Consider the following 20256-nt stretch of genomic DNA (forward strand, 5'->3'; position numbering starts at 1 on the left):
TTTCTGCCCCTCCTCCCAGCTTCTTGCTCACTGATGTTCTGGTGCACTGCATGTCTCCAAAGGCTGCCCAGAGTCCAACAGCTCCCTGTGCTGTTCTGGCCTTCCCAGACAGGAGCCCCACTTTATACACCCAGAATCTCCCAGCATGTTTTCTTTCTTTTGGGTTTTTTTTCTGTTTATTTTTTTAATTTTATTTTTAAATATATTTTATTAATTATTCTATTACAGTTGTCCCATTTCCCTCCTTCATTTCCCTCCACCCTCAAAACCCCCTCCCACCCACATTCCCCCCCCTTTAGTTCATGTCCATATGTCATAAGTTCTTTACCTTCTACATTTCCCATATTATGCTTGACCTCCCCCTATTTCCTGCCTACCATCTATGCTATTTATTCTCTGTACCTTTTCCCCCTCTCTCCTCCTCACCCTCCCCTGTTGCTAACCCTCCATGTGCTCTCCATTTCTGTGGTTCTGTTCCTGTTCTAGTTGTTTGCTTGGTTAGCTTTTGTTTTTGTTTTAGGTGTGGTTGTTAAAAACTGAGTTTGCTGCCTTTTCACTGTTCATATTGTTCATATTTTTTACCTTCTTTTTCTTAGATAAGTACCTTTAACATTTCATACAATAAGGGCTTGATGATGATGAACTCCTTTAACTTCACCTTATCTGAGAAGTGCTTTATCTGCCCTTCCATTCTAAATGAAAGCTTTGCTAGATAGAGCAGTCTTAGATGTAGGTCCTTGCCTTTCATGACTTGGAATACTTCTTCCTAGCCCCTTCTTGCCTGTAAGGTCTCTTTTGAGAAATCAGCTCATAGTCTGATGGGAACTCCTTTGTAGGTGACTGTCCCCTTATCTCTTGCTGCTTCTAGGATTCTCTCCTTCATTTTAATCTTGGCTAATGTAATTATGATGTGCCTTGGTGTGTTGCTCCTTGGGTCCAACTTCTTTGGGACTCTCTGAGCTTCCTGGATTTCCTGGAAGTCTGTTTCCTTTGCCAGATTGGGGAAGTTCTCCTCTATTATTTGTTCAAATAACTTTTCCATTTGTTCTTCCTCTTCCCCTTCTGGTACCCCTATAATTCAGATGTTGGAACATTTAAAGATGTCCTGGAGGTTCCTAAGCCTCTCCTGATTTTTTTTTTTAATTCTTGTTTCTTTATTCTTTTCTGTATGGTTGTTTCTTTCTTCCTTCTGGTCCATTCCATTGATTTGAGTCCCAGTTTTCTTTCCATCACTATTTGCTCCCTGTGCATTTTCCTTCATCTCACTCAGTGTAGCCTTCATTTGTTCATCTAATTTGCAACCAAATTCAACCAATTCTGTGAACATCCTGATCACCAGTGCTTTGAACTGTGCATCTGATAGGTTGGCTATCTCTTGGTCACTTTAAAGTATTGGCTCTGGGGCTTTGATCTGTTCTTGCATTTGAACCATTTTTAGGGGGGGTCTGGTCAAGCCTGTTATGTAGTGAGAGGCAGAGCCTTAGGTGTTCACTAGGGCAGGACAACCCAGTCACTGGGTTGTGATTCTGTATGTGGGGGTGGGGTCAGAGAAGGAACAATGGCACTTGCTCTGTTCTCTCTTGGATTTCAGTCTCCTCTGCTGCTTCCCACAAGCAAACTGGGCCCTTCTGGTGCTGGTTCCCATGTGGGTGGGTCTCCCCAACGAACTCTTCTGTGAGGCTGGGAGTCTCTCCCAGCACCTCAACCCTCACAAGTTTTCAATCAGTGCTTTTAGGCTTTATTTCCCGCCACTGGGGCCCTGGGTTGCACAGTCTGTCTCGCTGCCTGTTTTCACCTCTTTATCTGCGTACCAATGTGTGACCAAGGTCTACCAGCTGCCTTGTGCGCCTCACTAGGTCTGCTTGTTGCCACTTCATGCCCAGGGTCTGCCAACTGCTGCTTTTTCCTGCCATGACCCCTCTCCACTGGCCACCCACTCCATTCCTCTTACCTCTTCACTGGCCACCCACTCCACCCCTCTTACCAGTCTGGATGAATGGTTGTCGGACTTACATACAGTTCAATTTTCTGTTCGTTGGTTGTTTTTTTGTTTCTAAATTTTTGTTGTCTTTAGTTTTGGTTGTACAAGGAAGCCAAGTGTGTCCACCTATGCCTCCATCTTGGCCAGAAGTCCCCAGCATGTTTTCTTAAACAAAGACTATTCTTGCTGAAGGATGAATTGTGTTCCAGCTTTAAAAAATATTTCATCCTCTTTATTTTTAGTAGGAATTGATAGATTTCCCCTGTTTCTACTCCATACCAGCTATAGTCACAGAGCCCATTACTTAAGCAGGCACCTAGCTGCCTATATAAAGACTACATTTTCCAGCCTCCCTTAAAGCTAGGAATGACCATGTGATAGAAGTGTGGCCAATGGAATGTGAACCAATGATGCACTGCTTCTTGGTTATGCCCTTCAAGAAAAGGGGTGTGCAATATGCTTCATCTTATCTCCCACCCTGTCACACAGACCATGGGCTTAGCACTTGGGGACCATCCTGGGTCATATGGATAAAGGCATCACACACTTTAGGAATTGCAGAACAACAAAGTGAAAAGAACCTAGGCACTGATCCCCTGTGGTCCCCAATGTTGCTACAGACCCTCACAATGTTACCAGAGAGAGAAAAATAATTATCTGTTTGGTTCAAACCATAGTCCATTTGGTTTTGTTGTTGTTAATAAACATCCAAATTTAGATCTTTACCTATAAATTTGCTCTATTAAAATGCACCCATGGGCCAGGGGTGCATGCCCAGGGCCAGTAAGTTGTCATATGTCAGGTTCTCCTAGAAGCAGAGCATCAGGCAAGGGTCAAGGTGTCAGTACTTCATAAAGAAAGTTCTGGCAGAAACCAGTAAAGTAGCAAGGGAAATGGCAGAGAGCAGAAGCCAAGCAACCTGGCATTTGGTCTTGGCCAAGTCTTGATCCCAGGGAACACTGGTGTGTAGATTATACCTCTGAGTTTGTGCCATTTTAAGGCAATGGGGCTGGGCTTTCCTATCGTAGTACTTTCCTATCGTCTCCTAATTACAACACTATCTGGGCATTGTTCAGGTTTCCTCCTGAATCAGACCTCCCCCCAAACTATTCTCGCTAATCTCAGTTAATGCTTGTTGCCTTTTATCTTGAAAGGACCTTATATTTTTAACTTTACAAAATGGCAGAGAGTGACTACCATCTTGGGAAGAAGTCATCGGAGGGGTTTAAGCAAGGGAGAGATGTGATCTGATTTACGTTAAGTAGCAAAGGCTCAGCCAGGTTCCAGCACTACCTGAGGTCCCCCAGACGTTGAGGCAGACCTGGGCGCCCTAATCTGTGCCCCACCCCCAAGTTTTTCTCATTGAGATTCACTGATATCAATCAAAGAGGCAGGCTGGGGGAGGGGGTATTTCTCTCCACTCCATTTCACAACCAACAAAACTGTGCTTTGAAAGAACTGGGGCTTACTTAAGGTCATGCATTAATAGAGGAGAACAAAGGGGCTCCAACAGAGGGTCGGACAACCAGGCAGCCTCTGCCTTTGCTCTTGGGACCCCAAGATAGGCAGGTCTGTACCCACAGTAGTCTGTGAAATATTTCAGCCCAGGAGAGAAACTGAGACCAGGGCTTAAAAGGCAAGCTCATCTTGGCCACAGATGTGCACACTAGGGGGACCACAGGGAATGAGGCTCTGGTTTGAAAGCAACTGTGTGGAGAAGAATGAGTTTGGAGCCTGAGGAACAGAGTGCCTAATGCTCATCATTCACTCTCTGGCACTGCGCATACCCAGGAGGGGTGCTGGAGGTCAGGAGCCAAAGGGGAAAATTTATTAACTGAGTACCTACGGTGTGCCAGGTCTATGATGGGTCTTTGGGTCCTCCAGTGTTTTACTGAAACCATTTGTAATCCTGTCAGATCAGTGTTAGTACCCCTGATTTGCAGGTAAGAAAACTGAGTTTCAGAGAAGAGCTATGACATTTTCAAGGAGGGACGGAGTCAAATCAAGGATGTCTGACCCAAGGGCTGGGAATGGGGGGTAGAAAAAAGCTTCATGTTGGTAGGGGCATGGAGCAGGATCTGAGGCAGAAAGGCACCCATTCGCTTGGCAGAGAAAAGAACATTTCATACCAGATGGCAGAGAGTGACTACTCTGCAGATCAAGGTCCTAATCTGCCTCACCCAAGTTTCTCTCACTGAGACTCACTGAAATCTCTGAGTTTCTGGGCTCACACAGGTCTGCCTCACCATCTGGGGGACCTCAGGTGGGGCTGGAACCTGGCTGAGCCTTTGCCACTTGATATAAATCAGGTCATGTCTCTCCCCTGCTTAAAACCCTCTCATGACTTCCCTTATGCCTGAAAATGAAGTGTAGAGTCTTTGCCATGGCCTGCAGGGCCCGATGTGATCTGACCCCCAAGTAGCACCAGGTTCCCTCCTGCCTCAGGGCCTTTGCACAGGCTGTTCCTGGCATGCTCAATGCACTCCTTGCCTACCTAACTTCTGCTCCTTCTGTTACTGCCATCCATCCTTACACAGAGGCTTCTGAAGCTGTGGGCTATCTACCATGCCCAGCACCTAATAAGAGTCCCAGTCTACCATGCCTCCTTTTCCTTCATGGCACTAAGTGCAGTTTATAATTTTCTTAGCCATCCATTTTCAAGGGAGGCAAAAGTTTGTTCTTGGGAGAGTGAAAAAAACTTAGATGGTACATCTATATGACATAATCTTATTCCTTAGTATTGTATTTCTCATAAGAAGAAATTAAATTTAAATAACTATAATTAAGTTTAATTAATTTAATTCAATTTTTCTCCTTGGGGAGTTATCATTTATTTTTTATTTTTTAATCCTTACCTGAGGACATATTTTTTATTGATTCCAGAGAGAGAGGAAAGGGAAGAGAGACAGAGAGACATCAATGTGAGAGAAACATTGATTGGTTGCCTCCAGTATGCATCCTGACCGGGGACCAAACTCACAACCTAGGTATGAGCCATGACTGGGAATCAAAGCCGTGACCTTTTTGTTAATGGAATGATGCTCCAACCAACTGAGCCACACTGGCCAGGGCTGGGGTTATAATTTAAAAAGTGAGAAATGCTTTATAAAGCATTTTGTGAGTTCACTTCTACTGCAGCTGACACTCTCACATCTGCCAGGGCAGATCCAAGTCTGTCTTAGTCCTTTTGTAGCTACAGTTCTAGAATGCTGCCTGGCACACAGTAGATACCAAATAACACCTCCCATGTGCCAAGCCTTGTAAAGCACAATCCAGACAAGGCTCTGCTGCAGAGTCTATGCTGGGTCTTCTTCCCCTGAACCCCTGGGCATTGGGGACTTTGGGAGTTTGGGGAGCTAGGAAGGAAACAACCTCCAGGGCCAGTGCATCCTCAACCAGAAATTGAAGATGTTGCTGCCTCCCAAGCCTCCTCCCTCCGAGTCCTACCAAAGATGGGTTCAGGACAGGAACAGAGCAGCTCACAGCTTCTGCAAGACTGGTGGTGATGGATGCAGCTAAACCTGGCTGGGCAGGTAGCTCACTGAGCTGGGTAAGGCCCAGGCTGGGGGTGGGGATTGGGATAGGACTTCTGGGTTTCTGGGCTCACCCAGGTCTTCTTCACAGTGTGGGGGGCCTCAGGTAGAGCTGGAAACTGGCTGAGCCTTTTCAGCTTTCAGAAGAACGTGACCGCCCTGGGTATGAAGATATTAATTATCATATTATTTTCTATACAAACAACTGTAAACCTATTTCTGCTCCACCCTGACACATTGACTAAGCAATGATAAACATAGCACAGCCAATGTGTACAGGGTGGAGCAGAAGTAGGTTTACAGTTGTTTGTATGGAAAATAATACAATAATTAGTAAATAATAATACAAGAATCAACTCTGTATTTCATGTACTCACAACTGTAAACCTACTTTTTCCCCACACTGTTTGAGACCCTCCCACTAGGTTTCCAAGAGAATTCACAACAGCTTTCACAAGAAGCAAAGACATGAGCACTTAGAGTGCATTGGAATTTACACATGAGTCCCTCATATCACAGACCCTGGGGAGTAGAACCAGGACAAGAAGAATCCTTGATTCCCCCAGGAACCACAGGTCAACATTAGGAAGTTGCTGAGCAGAGGCAGCAACCCCTGGTGGGGGTATGACTGGGAAGGGATCCATGCCTCAGATGAAGGTGTAGCCAGATGCTGTTAAGTCTTTGCTGGGAAGATACTTCCAACCAAGATGGGGGCATAGATAGATACACTTTGCCTCCATGCACAACCAAAAGAAGGACAACAAATTTAAAAACAAAAAATAACCAGAACTGCCAGAAAATAAAACTGCATGAAAGTCCAACAGCCAAGGAGTTTAAGAAGAAACATTCATCCAGACTGGCAGGAGGGGCAAAGACAGGCAGTCAGGGTGGAGAGCACTTGCAGCAAGGTGGCAGCTGAAGGAATAGGCAGTTCCACATTTGCATGCAGATAAACCAGGAGGAACAACTGGGGAGCAAGAACGACTGCACAACCCAGGGTTACAGCTCAGGGGAATGAAGTCTCAAAACCTCTGACTGAAAAAATCTTTGGGGGTTGTGGTGGTGGGAGAAACTCCCAGCCTCACAGGAGAGTTCATTGGAGATACCCACAAGGTCCTAGGACTTACACAAACCCACCCACCAGGAATCAGTACCAGAAAAGCCCAATTCACTTGTGGGTAGCAGGGGAAATGACTGACAGCCAACAGAGAGCTGAGCAAGCAGCATTTTTGTCTCTGAGACCCCTCCCCCACATACAATGCCACAACACAGAAACATGGGCTGCCCCACACTGACAAATACCAAAATCCCTGCCCCTTACTAACCAAAATCTCTGCCCCTTACTACATAACAGGCATGCCAAGACCAAAAAAAATACAGCCCAAAAGAAAGAACAGATCAAAGTTCCAGAAAAAAATATAACTAAGCAATGAACACATAGCTAATCTATCAAATGCAGAATTCAAAACACTGGTAATCAGGATGCTCACAGAAATGGTTGTGAGCACACAGTAGACTGCAAAATAGATGAAAAAAATGAAGACTATGAAAAGTGAAGTAAAGCAAAATATACAGGGAACCAACAGTGAAGGGAGGGAAATAGGGACTCAAATCAATGGTTAGGAACAGAAGGAAGAAATAATCATTCAACTAGAACAGAATAAAGAAACAAGAATTCAAAAAAATTGAATCTCAGGACAACTTTAAATGTTCCAACATCCAAATCATAGGGGTGCCAAAAGTGGAAGAAGAAGAGCAAGAAATCGAAAACTTATTTTAAAAAATACTGAAAGAGAACCCTAATCTGGCAAAGGAAATAGGCTTCCATGAAGCCCAGGAAGCTCTGAGAGTCTTCAAAAGTCTGGACCCAAGGAAGCACACACCAGGCACATCATAATTACTTTAGCCAAGATTAGAGATAAGGACAGAATATTAAAAGCAGCAAGAGAAAAGCAGACAGCTACCCACAAAGGAGTTCCCCTAAAACTATCAGCTGATTTCTCAAAAGAAACCTCACAGGAAAGAAAGGGTCAGAAAGAAGTATTCAAAGTCATGAAAGGCAAGGACCTACATCCAAGATTACTCTATCCAGCAAAGCTTTCATTTAGAATGGAAGGGTAGATAAAGTGCTTCCCAGATAAGGTCAAGTTAAAGGAGTTCATCATCACCAAGCCCTTATTATATGAAATGTTAAAGGTACTTATCTAAGAAAAAGAAGATAAAAAATATGAACAATAAAATGACAACAAACTCACAACTCTAAACAACCAAATCTAAAACAAAAATGAATGAAGCAAACAAGTAGATCAGGAACAGATTCACAGAAATGGAGATCACATGAAGGGTTATCAGTGGGAAGGGGATGGAGGAGAATGGGGGGAAGGTACAGAGAATAAGAAGCATAAATGGTAGGTACAAAATAGACAGGGGGGTTATGAATAGTATGGAAAACGGAGAAGTTCCCCATACTTCCCCATTTCCAAAGAACTTATATGTATAAGAACTTATATGTATGACCCATGAACTTACATACTTATATACATACTTATATATATGATCCATGGACATGAACTAAGGTGGGGGAATGATGGTAGGCAGGGGCAGAGGGGAATAAAAGGGAGAAAAATGGGACAACTGTAATAGCATAATCAATAAAATATATATTTTTTAAAAAACTCTCTGCTAGGGGGGAGATGACACCAGTCCTGCTTAGTCATTGCCCCTATCTGCAAAGCAGCCAGGGACACGACCAGCAAGAGACAGATGTGGCTGAGGGAGGTACCTGCTGGCCCCTTCCCCCTTTCCTGGGCCAGTTACCAGACAGGCTTTAAAAATTAAGCTGGGGTGCATTTGGTCGGGTGTCATCCAGCAAGGCAAGTGGTCACCAGTTTGATTCCCTATCAGTGCACATGACTGGGTTTTAGGTGTTGACCCTGGTCAGGGTGGGTACATGAGGCAACTGATCTATGTTTCTCTCTCACATTGATGTTTCCCTCCCTCTCTTTCTCCTTCCCTTCCCTTCTTTCTTAAAAACAATAATAAACTAGGGAGCCCTGCCTTCAGACACAGAGAAAGGCTACCCAATGCTTGAGAAACCTCGACCACTTGGTCATTCATTTCTCAGCTTTGGTGCTGTTTGCTGTGTGGCCTTCAGCCAGTTGTTTCCCTTCTCGGAGTACACAGTCCCTAGTCAGTACAATGAGGGCTTTGCCTTGCTCCTGGAGAGCCCTCCCAGGACTGAGCTGCAGAGTAAACGAAACTACAGCCCCCACCCCTGCCTCCAGCTGAATCTTGGTATGGTTCAGGCAGAACCAGATCCCTAGGCCACTGCCCTTGTTCTGCACTTGGTTGGAGGCTAGAGGACACCCTCCCGCCACTTGCCATTTCCTCTGTCATAGCCCACTCCATGCCAGGCTCTGGGCAAGACAGACTCATCCTGGATCCAGAAGAGCTCCCAGTACAGTGGGGAAGGTGGTCAGTAGACAAGAATGTAAATAAATTGCTGACCTAAAAATAAAAGTGTTGTAGACCGCTCTGCCTGGTTTTAGGAATTGTATCTCCATCCCCTGTGGCTAAGGGCCAGGGACGACCTTTGGAATGCGAGCCAAGCCGCAGGAGACAAAGCTTGTCTCTGGTAGCAAAGACTGCCTCAGTTTCCTCTCCCTACCCCCAAAGCTTGGTCAGAAGTCAATGACAGGTAAGACCCCTCACAGTGGGGGGCAACCTAAGCCAGACTTGATCACCTGGGAGACCTTCATGGAAGGACTTGGGGGGCTGCAACAAAGAGCAATGGACTCTCGCCCCCCAACTTTGACATAGCCTGAGTCCCCATGTTCTCTGAGAGAAGTTCTTCCTGGCTCTAATCCCCTTAAGCCTGAATACCTGTTGAGAAGAGGTGCAGCTCCTTGCCTTGCTAGAGCCTGTCCTGGGTGAAAATCTGGCACCACAAAGACTTCCTGATAAACCTGTGAAATCTGCTCTGCTAAGAGTGCTTACATTCATATGATAAGGGTCTGAGAGGAAATGAGTATGTCTCCCAAAGTTTCTGCAACTCTCTTCCTGACAGACACTGACTCATAGTAAGTCCTCAGATATCTTCGAAATGTTATCTACTGTTTGATCCTTGCCACCCTGTATTCCTATGTATTACAACCCAATAAAAGGCTATGGAGCAGGGGGTTTGAGGCCTTTTTCTCCTCAGAGAAACTTGCCGCTACTGGCCTTTGTCTCCCCTGAGAAATTGGCCACAACCCACTTCTCCTCCCTAAACAGATCACACCATGTCTAGGTCAGATTTACTAGTGTCATGGCACTCAGAGGGACTTGCGAGAAAGGCGGTCCCACATAAAAGGGCCTTTCAAACTGAGAGGCAACAAACATTTATTGAGATCAATAAGAATAGCTATCCGAGATGTAATGGTTCAGGCAGAATCCCAAATAATGTCCTTATTAGGAGACAAAGGCAAGGGGGATTTATGAAAAAGGAAAGAGGAACAATTACATCAATAGAAGGGAGGCATTTCCATTGGTGCAGATAACATAGTGATGTTCATCCTAAACAATGTTTTTAATTTTCAGTCAGGTAGTCATCAACCCAGTAGTCATCATAACTGCTTTCTTGTTATTTTTCCAGTTTTTTGAGAAGCAAAGCTGCTTAGGCCCAGTCCAAAGGTTATTTTGACCTGTTTTTAACCTTCCAAGGTTTGAGCATGAGATGTGCAAAGCAGTTCCTCTAGTGTAGCAGCTCTGCCTACATTTTAAAGCAGCTCTATTAATATTATTGTTTACAAAATAAATATGAAGAAAACATGGCAGGGTGAGGAGATAGAGTGATGGGCAGTCAAGAAGGCCTCGTGAGGAAATAGCATCTTAGCAGAGACATCCAAACCAGCCAGCAGGGCATCCTGGGGGACAGAATTCTGGGCAGCAAGGGCAGCTGGGGCAAAGGTTCTGGGAAGGTCTGAGCTTGATGTGTTTGAGCACAGAGAGGCTGAAGCTCAGGGAGCAAATGGGAGAGTCGTGGGTGGGAGGGTGGGTGCAGATGGCACAAGGGTTTTTGTTTTTGTTTTTGTTTTGTACAAGGGGTCTAAGCAATGGGCAGGCTTAGACAGGATTCTGGGGAGAGGAGAGGCTGAGCTAATATTAACAAGGCTGCCTTCCCTGGCCTCTAGGAGGAAGCTGACCAAATCCTCCTCAAGGGCAGTCATCCCACTCTAGACCAGGCTTGAATGTGCCTGGTAAGAAGGCTCTTGCAACAAAGACCACATATCTCTGCCCTTGTCGGTTCACACAGACTCCTTAGCCCCAGGTCTGGGACACATAGCTACCCAGCCCCTGCTGTCAGGCGGGCAATGGAGACCTCTGAACTAGGAGAAGTTCCGGCCTAGCCCCTGTGCCTGTGAACTCCACCTCACAGCCTAGGAACAGGGAAGAGGACCCTGCCATTTTGGCAAGGCATGGGGCAGGGAGCCTTTGCTGGGGTCATGGGTTGTATATAAATTGTCAAGGGCCTGAGGACTGAACAGGTACCTTGTAAATATCAAACTGACCTGTACACTGGCTTCCCCCACTTGGATATCTGGACGCCCTTTGTAGAAGCTGAATGGTCCAGTAAATAACAACTGAACCTGTAAACCACTGGTGTTTGAATTACATGCTTACTAATCTGGCCACTGCTTGGCAAAGTATAAATTAGTTGGTAAACTATAAAGTGGTTTGTCATCCTGTAGAGAGGGCTTTGCAAACTGTAAATTACTTTGTAAATTGTGTTTTGTAAACAGCCTTGCACTTTGCAAAATGCAAAGTTCTTTGTAAACTGTAGAGTTCTCTGTAAACTGTCATTTGCTGGTGTAGAGGCCTGTGCTCCCATGAGAATCTGTGGAGGAATCAGACTCCAGTCCTGTCACCCTCCATAGGCCCGAACTCCCGATGGGGCCTAGACATGGAGGTGGGGGAGAGACGGACAAGATGTGCAGATAGGCAGGCCAGTTGGCTTGTGGTGCAAGGGTAGAGAACTGAGTTGAGTGGCGGGAGCCTCAGCGCAGGACCCTGGCCCACCAGAAGACTCCGACACCTCTAGGGCCTAGAGAAAATGGAGGGAGGAGGAGGGAGGAGTTGGTGGATGGGATGCTTGGAGGTCAAGGCCAGGCAGGGACCAAGGCATACGAGGTCTAACTCGGATTTTTGTCGCCTCCTAGTGGCTGCAGGAGGAGCAACTCGGGCCGCGCCCCTGGAACTCGAGTCTGGCATGCTCTGAGGGCACGCAGGCACATTAACACCCGCCCCGCCCCGCCTTCCCACCCGGGCCAATCCGCGCACGCGCACACAACTGTGCACGCAATCGCGCGCGCGCACCTACCTACACACACACATGGCTTTGGGACTCCTTCAGTCCCTCCTGCGTTATTTCACATTCATTCATCCGTTTTTTTCATTCAACAAAGATTGACTGAGCCCTGGCACTCGGGACACAACAGTGGTAGGTCAAATCTGCCCAGATGAAGCAAATAAAAATTAGCGAGACTGGCAGGACCAGGGCGGGTGGCTGCCCTGAGGCTGTGACTTGGGAGATCCAGATTGTGAGGGAGGGGTTTCCAGGAGGGGGCGCAGTCAGTGCAAATGCCCCAAGGTGAGTATAAGCCTTCATCATGGAAGGGCGGGAGACCGGAGGGGGGGGCGGGGGCGGGGAGGGTCACAAAAGTACCTTGAAACTGTCAAATGCTGTGCCAGGTAAGGGTTAATACGCGGAGGCCTGTGCCAAACTGAAGGCTATTTAGGGACAGCCTGAGCTAAGGAAGCAGGGAGTAGTAGACTGAGCTAGAGAGATGAGCCCCGAGAAGATGCCCCCATTTCCCTTGTAGGACTAGGGAGGCCCTGCTGTTTTCTGAGATGTGGGGTCAACTGACTCACCAGTTTGATCCTGCTGACTTGTGACTGGCTTGGGAAAGAGCATGTGACCCCCTTCCCACGCAATAAACCAACCCTGGGATTTCAGCTGGAGTTCTGGGCCCCTTGGCTAAGCTGGTAGGAGCCCTTGGGTCCTGCCATGTCCCCATGAGGGGAGTATGGAACTGACAGAAAACAGAGCTAAGGTGGACACAAGTTCTATAAGATATTAACTACACTCCTGATTCCAACTGTGCCTGCAGCCACATACAGTTCTGCTTAGGTGAGCAAGTAAACTCCCTTCTGCTGGAGACCAGTGGAAGATGGTTTCTGGCCTCGGGTAGGCCTTAAGGATCACAGAGCCAGACTAGACCCCGGCAGAGGCCTTCCTTGAGCTGCCCACCTCCCCTGGAAAGCCCTCCCGAGGACACCATTGCTTGTCTCCAAGGCTCTCTCTCTGTCTTACAAGCTGTGTGTCTCTGGACAAGTTACTTCTAGTCTCTGGGCCTGTTTTCTCATCTATAAACTGGTCATAACAACATAGTATAACCCGAGACAATTACATAGCACCATTCATGAAATGACAATGTCAAGGCCTGGGACCAGCACCTGCAAATGACTCTGTGCATGAGGCAAAGCACTCTTCAATGTCAGTGGGACAGGTGGCCCCACTAGTGGCTGGGCTTGTGTCTGATGCTCTGCCTGGCACCCAGCACAGCGCCTGGTGCCTCATTGCAGCCTTCTGGGAACCTTGGTGCCCTCATGTCTGACAGTGCAGGGTCCCCAGGTCACAATGCCTGGCCCTCTCCCAGGGCAAGGGTCCTTCTGTGGCCCACAGACCTTCACCAAGAAATGGGCTTACCTCTGTGACAGTCTCACACAACCTTCTGGCCCATTTTAAAATTTTTTAATTAAAATAACAACTGGACAAGTGCCCCAATTCATCAAGGATAGGACCCAAGGCAGGTAATCCTTTCTTCAAGAAACAGAGAAAGAGAAAAGAAAAAAAAAAGAAAATAAAGAAATGTGTGTGTGTGTGTGTGTGTGAAAACACTAAAAGCAAATCCATAACCTGTCAAGCCAGTCCCCAAGGGGAGCATCTCTCAGGTCAGAGAGCTTAAACCCATGCTTCTAGGCCCTGGCTGAGCAGATAGTGTGGGTCTTGGCCTACTGGTCCCCTAGGAGGTGGCAGAAAACTTATCTGTCTCCAAACCATGCAAAAACAAAAACAAAAGTATAACAGCCAAGCCCACATAGCAAAAAGAAAACAAAAAGAAACCCAAAAAGGATAAATTAAAAAATAAAAATAGAAAGTTAAACGACACCCCTAGAGGTGACAGGCAGAGGCTGGGCTAGCTGGTGAGGCCCTCTGGCCAATGCCAGGGGATGCCGCAGAGTGCTCTGGCATCTCCCTCACACGGGGCTCAGGAGGATTCATTGTGGCTTATCCCCATGTCCCCATCCCTACGTCCCCACTACCAATGCTGAAACAGAAATGTGGCGCCTGGGTCAAAGTGTACAAAGTCCAGTCAGTCAAGAGATTAAAAAACATACAACTTGAGAGGCATCCACGGATGGGCCAAGGCAGTGTGGCCTGTGCACAGGTACCAGCTGCCTTCTCTGCAAGAGGCAGCAACATCTGGTAGGGGCATCCAGGCCCCTCCAAGTTCAGGGTCTCAGAGCTGAAGACTGGGTCCTTGGAGGCACTAAGGCACTGGTATGGGACAGAAGCACTGGTGGGGGCCTGTCTGGGCTCAGCAGGAAGCCCTGACAGTCTGGTTCATTGGGTCTTGGGACCAGCCCCCATGACGCCTCCCAGAATGCCCAAGGCCAGGGTGGCAACAGCTTATGGGCGTGGGCAAGCACTGCCCCAGCAGAGGGGACGTTGGGCTGCTGGAGGGCCTTGCCCCCTATGAGTCCTCTCCTAGGATCTCCTTCACAAAAGCAGCGATGTCTGTCTTCTTGGTTTTGTGCAAGGTGAAGAAAGGATGCTCCTAATGGGGGACAGGACAAGGCATGAGGCAGAGGTGCCCCGCACCTCCCCAAACCAGCCCAGGCCCCTGTGTGCTCCTTTTGCCCAGCAAACTCCTGCTCACCCTCCCAGGACCTCCACCCTTGGAAAGCCCTCTCTCTTAGAGACAGCACTGATGGCTCGCTCCCCTGCCCTCCTATCATCACCCTCCAGCCACACCAAACACACTTCTCCCCACACATGCCAGGCCTCTGCCTGTGATGGGAATTCAGCTTGGAAGGCCCTCTCTATCTGTGGGTAAATCCTTAGTCATCCTTCCAGGCTCAGTTCAAATGTCACTTCCCCTATGAAGTCTCTCCTGACACCTTCAGATAAAAGAGTCCACCTGCCTGCCCCATCCCCATCCCTCTGCACCCTCTGTCACAGCACTGCCTATATGCCCCTCCATAGGGCCCAGTAGGGAGGAAAGGGAGCCAGGGAGTAAATGACTACCTGAATTAATTCATGCAGGGGCAAGCCAGGGAAGCTGCCTACTTCTGTGCGTGTGGATGCAGCCCTCTGCCCAGGGAGCCAGCCCAGTGCTACTCCCACCCACTTACCATCAACTCCAGGTAGCTCATACGTTCAGCAGGGTTCTTCCTCAGGCTAGGAGAGAACAGGGCATGCTGGAGCCTGGCTGGCATTGAGGAGGCAAGTCCAGCCCCTCTGTGCCAGTTGGGCCTGCTCCTGACTGGCAGGGAAGGCACACATGCACTCCAGGGGCTCAGGGAAGGAGCAGGACTGCTCTGGAGAGCACCCAAGGGTAGAGTGGGATCTGTGGGTGCAAACTAGAGAGGCTTGGATCATGTTCTTTGCCTCTTAGCTTTCTTGTCTCCATAGCAATCTATGGAACTTCCAATGACTCTAAGATTGAAATGATACTGAAATGCCACCATTAACAATCATATCCTTGGTGTCCTTAATCAGGAGGGGCAATTCCTCATCCCAGGGCCTGGGCAAGGGGAGGCCCTAAGTTAGAGGAGTCAGGGTGACTGATGACTATTCAGGATGACCGATGACTATTTGCAAGCCTCATTTTTCCCAGTCTTTTCTATTTTCTAATAAAAAAAAATACAGGCTATAAGTTTTCCTCTGAGTGTCTCTTTACACACAGCACACAGAAGTTAATGTGTTCGCTTCTCACTGTCTTTCACATCTGAATAGCTTAGAATTTTGTTTTTGGCATCTCTTTTATAACCAAGAGTGAGTCAGAAAAACTTACTTTGAATTTCCATGTGTCTTTTTCCTCTTTTGTTATGGGCTTATTTTATTTAATTATGGGCAAAGAACATGGCTTGTTTGACCTTGCCCTTTTCCCGTCTCCTACTTCCTTTGTAACTTCAAACACAACTTTTATAAGGTTCCCACAGGAGGCATTCTTTAATTTGGTACAAAGTTCCAAACGTCAATAAAAGTTCATTTCTTTATGTTATTCAAACCTCTAAAAGTTTTTTGTTTTCTTTTTCGGTCTCCTTGGGCCTGTCCCCTTTCAGGACTGTATTAAAACCTCCCCAAAAGTCACAGCCTGTCAGCTTTTCCTGTGCTCTTTCCAACTTGCACCTTGTGATGCTACGTTCTCTGGGGGGTTGTTTGCTAAAAGAGAAGACAATGGGACCCAGGGAGGAACTGCAGTCTGGCCAGGGCAGGGTTGGAGACTCACCACTGTGCGGTGAAGTCCACAAACTCAGGAGAGAAACGGTCAGCTGGGAGCTGGGGGGATGGCTCCTCCACCACCTGCTTCAGCTGCTGGAATGGGGTCCCCCAGGACCCATAAGGAAACCGTAGGATAGCCATCTCGATCTGCAATGAGGACATCTGTACTAGTCAGACGTACCCACACTCTCCACCCAGAAGCAGGGCATTTTTAGAACCTGCCCTGTCCTGGCCCAGAGCTTGGAACTGGACTGAAAGGCAGGTCAAGAGCAGACACATGACATCAGGGCAAAGGTGAACACCAGGAGGGCACAGTGGTCGGCTGCTCTGACCAAGTCAGCAGAAATTACAGCTCATGGAGCAGATCCTGCTCTGAGCTGTGACTAGTTGACCATCATTGGGTTCTTAAACAATCTGAATTCAGATTTTACATAAAAATCCAGATTCCAATGAATCTGGAAAAATCAGAGGAGCTGACAGCCCTGGGTCATCTTTCCACAAGGAAGTAGCTGGCAAAGGAACTTGGCCAGGCAACAGCTTCACTGTCCACCAGAGACCACACCCCTCCCTACCATGTCTCAGCCTCTACTGCCTTTGGCTTGGGCCACTGTTGTTATTACAGAAGAGGCAATCCAAGTGTCAGACATGAGGCCCACATCCAATTGGCTCCTTCGCTCTGCAACAACCTGCTCCAGGCCCCATAGGTAATGAAGTTCACAGCACCTCCTCCTCCACAGCTCCCCACCACCCTCCCACTGACGCCCTGGAAGGCCCATTTCCAATGCCTTCTCCTCCAGGAAGCCTTCCCCTCTCTGTCCCTATCACAGTTTCTCCCTGACCCCCTGGACATAGAGCCAGCATGGCCTTGTCAATCCTGCTGAACCTGGACCTGGACCTCCCTGCATGAGACCTCAGGGCCACCCAGGCTCTGCACATGTGCCAGGCACCTAGCCCATACCTCACCTGAAGTTGACAGAAAGTTATTTTTGGGAAAACCTGGCTAGCTTATGACAAACTCTGAGTTCTGATTGTGACTGCTGAAATAAAAAAAATCAGGTCAACCCCGGGTCCTGCTTAAAATAGCAGAGACTTCTTGATGACAGGGAATAATGACCACAATGAACAGAAGAGACCTCAGCTCAAACCAATGCTTCATGTTGGCAACTGGCACCCAAACAGATCACTAATTATTGTGCTAAGCAAGAGCCTTTCCATAAGGCTAAAGGCTTCCCTTTCCAGGCAAGACATAAACACACCCCACAGATGGAGGATATGCTCAACACAAACGGGTGTGGGTGTAATTCTGTGTGTGTGTATTTCACCAGGATAAACTCAGCCTGTGCTTTCCTAGAATGTTCACTAATTCCAACAAGCAGAAGTGAGGAACCTGTATGGGCTGTCCCAGGAGGGCCCAGAGGCCTGTCAGAGTTTATAATTAGAACAAAGGAAACATGTCCAAGACCTTCGCCTGGTAATCTCTTTCCTGGTCATTTTTTCTAAAGAACTTAAAAAACTGGAAAACAAAAAAAATTGCATCGGGGCACAGAGACACATGGGATGGTGTTCTCTGTAATACTGAATATTAAGAAGCAGCCTAAACATCCAGCGTCAAGCACCAGCCTGTCACAGGGTGGTTGAGTTCCCCAGGCAACTGCGAGGCATGCCCTGTGACACCAAATGAGTGTTCACATGACCAGTGCTTGGTCAACACTGATTATGGCCGAGAGGCTTCCAGTGTGTATTCTGACAAATGTTCGGTGGCAAGGGTCAAGTGCCCACAGAGAGCTAGCCAGGGTGGGCTCAGCAAGGACAGGAGAGAGGCTACCCAGAGGGGCGAGCCTGATGTGCAGTGCTTTGTCAGTCCTTCCCCAGGACAGCCAGGGATTTCAAGTCAAAAGAAAAAAACAAACAAGGGAAATGTCCCGAATCAGAAAGCTGGCTGAGTACAGTGGCAGATGGTTGTAAATGCTTTGGAAAAGATGCCTACAGGGATTTAAAACAATCCAGAGAAATATTACATGAGGCTAAGTGAAAAAGCAAAATTAAAAAATATATATATGTATATATACACACACAGATATATATATATACATATATATACATATACATATATATACATATACATATATATATATATATAAAATATGTTTTTTGTTTACAAAGAGGCAAATGTCTGAAAGGAAACGCAGCGTTGGCAGATGACACTGGGGGGAGCTGTGTATGGAGAGTAGAACAACTGTGATTTTTTTCCCTATTTTTCCTCTGCATTTCTATATTGTATTTCTACAACTTTGTAACTATTGCAGCTGCACTTTCAGTGGCCACCATGGCTTCTCCTCCTGGTGCATGCTTGCTAGTGCCCTGTTCCAAAGAAAGGGTCAGTTAAACTGCACTGGCTTGTGACATGCTTTGACCCACACAATGAGGTAGAGTGACACTGCCAACCCCAGGCCTAAACACTTAACAGCACTCCCCTCACGGAAGCCAGTCACCACCACAGCTCATCTCCATGCTCTGAGGACACCCAGCAAACAAGCCTGCCCTGAGGAATCTGGTGCAAGCCCCATGTTTGTAAAGTCTTCTTAAACCTTCCAGCCCATCCCAGCCCTCACTCCAGCTAGAGCCATGTGGAATAGAAGACTCACCCAGCTGAATCCAACCCAGAGTGCAGAAACATATGAAATAACAAACTGCCCTGGCCAGGTGGCTCAGTTGGTTGGAGCATCATCCCACAGACCAAAAAGTCAAAGGTCTGATTCCTGGTCAGGGTAGGTACCCGAGTTATAAGTTCAGTGCCCAGTCAGGGTGTATATGGGAGGCAACCAATCGACATTTTTCTCTCATATCAGTGTTTCTCTCTTTCTCTCTCTCCCTAAAAAAGAAATCAAACATATTAAAAAAAAAAAAAAAGAAATAAACCATTATTGGTTTGAGCCACTAGGTTGTGAAGTGCTTTGTTACACAGCATTTGGTAACTGAACTACATACCTAGCACACACTTTTCTAAGTTCCCCAGAGACATCAGGTCACTAGAATGTGGCTGATCCCCAACAGTGATGCTGGATGGACAGATGGCAGGGAAGGAGAGACAAGGAGGGAGGGAAGCTGGGGCGAGTATATGTATGAAGGGGTCATGAGTGGGGGTCTCTAACATTTAACCACTTGTGTGTAGCCTGTAAATACAGAAAGAAATTGGTCTTATTTTTTTAACTGGGGAGGTGGAAAACTTTCATCTGCAGGGACAGTACCCACCTTTACACTGTAAATATTCCTCTCCACTTCAAAAAGAAAAAATTTTCACTGTAGCATTAAGAAAAATTGAAAGTATCACCACTTCCTCCATTTTTGTCTCTGACAAAATGATTTTGACTTTCATTCTTTCTCAGACATTGTAAACAGACACAGCTTATAAAGTTACAGTCATATGGTGATGGCAAGGATTGTGACAATAACTGCAGCCTCAGTAAAACCTAAAACGTCTCCGCTGACCCTGAACTCTCACCCTGACATTCTCTACCTGTCCCTGGGATCTGGGCCCCTGGATCCCACTGGGCACGCCCCGCCTTGAACCTCCATCCCAGGCCCCCTGCAGGCCCCTCTGCTCCCTTTCACCAGAAGCTCGGCTCACATCACCCAGTCACTCCCCACCCCACTTAACTCTTCTCCACACCCCCTTGCTCCATATATTTTACTGACTGATTTTGATGATTGATTGCACTCTGTCTCCAACACCGGGAAGCCTGAGGGACTGAGGCAGGGAGGATGTTGATACCCCCTTGAAAAATGCTAACAAATCCATACCATTAGTTCCAACGATTGGAATAGAGTGTGGGAGGCAACAACCACTCAGGCCAGTAAGTCCACTGGACTGACTACTGCATGCTGGGGCCACCATGACAGCAACATTCTCCTGAGCTCACAGGCCTCATGCACAAACGTGTGCCCCTGACAGCGTCCTAGTCTTTTTCCTGTCCCTCCAGCCCATGCTCTACACTGTGCCAAAGCAGGCTCCCTAAAAATAGCTAATTAAACCTCAACATACACCTGAGTAGGAGCCAGCACTCTGATGGTCAGTTCTTGAAAAAGACGAGTCACATGGGCCCAGCCCTACCCCGGACGTCAAATGCAGCCACTCCAGTTGAGCCAATGGCTGGGCACCTGCCCCACCCCACCCAGGCCCATCCTACCACACA

At 47.3% G+C, this 20256-nt stretch overlaps 1 protein-coding gene across 1 annotated transcript in view; it reads right to left on the reverse strand.

Annotated features, from left to right (window-relative positions):
• Positions 1 to 13291: 13291 nt before the first annotated feature.
• Positions 13292 to 20256, reverse strand: part of MAP2K3 (mitogen-activated protein kinase kinase 3) — a 30715-nt gene continuing 23750 nt past the window's right edge. The window contains exons 10-12 of the mRNA XM_037163216.2: positions 16071 to 16210; positions 14971 to 15016; positions 13292 to 14393 (exon numbers count right to left, since the gene is read on the reverse strand). Of these exons, the coding sequence (XP_037019111.1) occupies positions 14310 to 14393; positions 14971 to 15016; positions 16071 to 16210 (270 nt within the window). The 3' untranslated portion in view covers positions 13292 to 14309. The remainder of the gene's footprint in view (positions 14394 to 14970; positions 15017 to 16070; positions 16211 to 20256) is intronic.

The sequence above is a fragment of the Artibeus jamaicensis genome, unplaced genomic scaffold, assembly GCF_021234435.1.
Source record: "Artibeus jamaicensis isolate MK-2021 breed Jamaican fruit bat unplaced genomic scaffold, CSHL_Jam_final contig_419, whole genome shotgun sequence".
Taxonomy (NCBI): domain Eukaryota; kingdom Metazoa; phylum Chordata; class Mammalia; order Chiroptera; family Phyllostomidae; genus Artibeus; species Artibeus jamaicensis.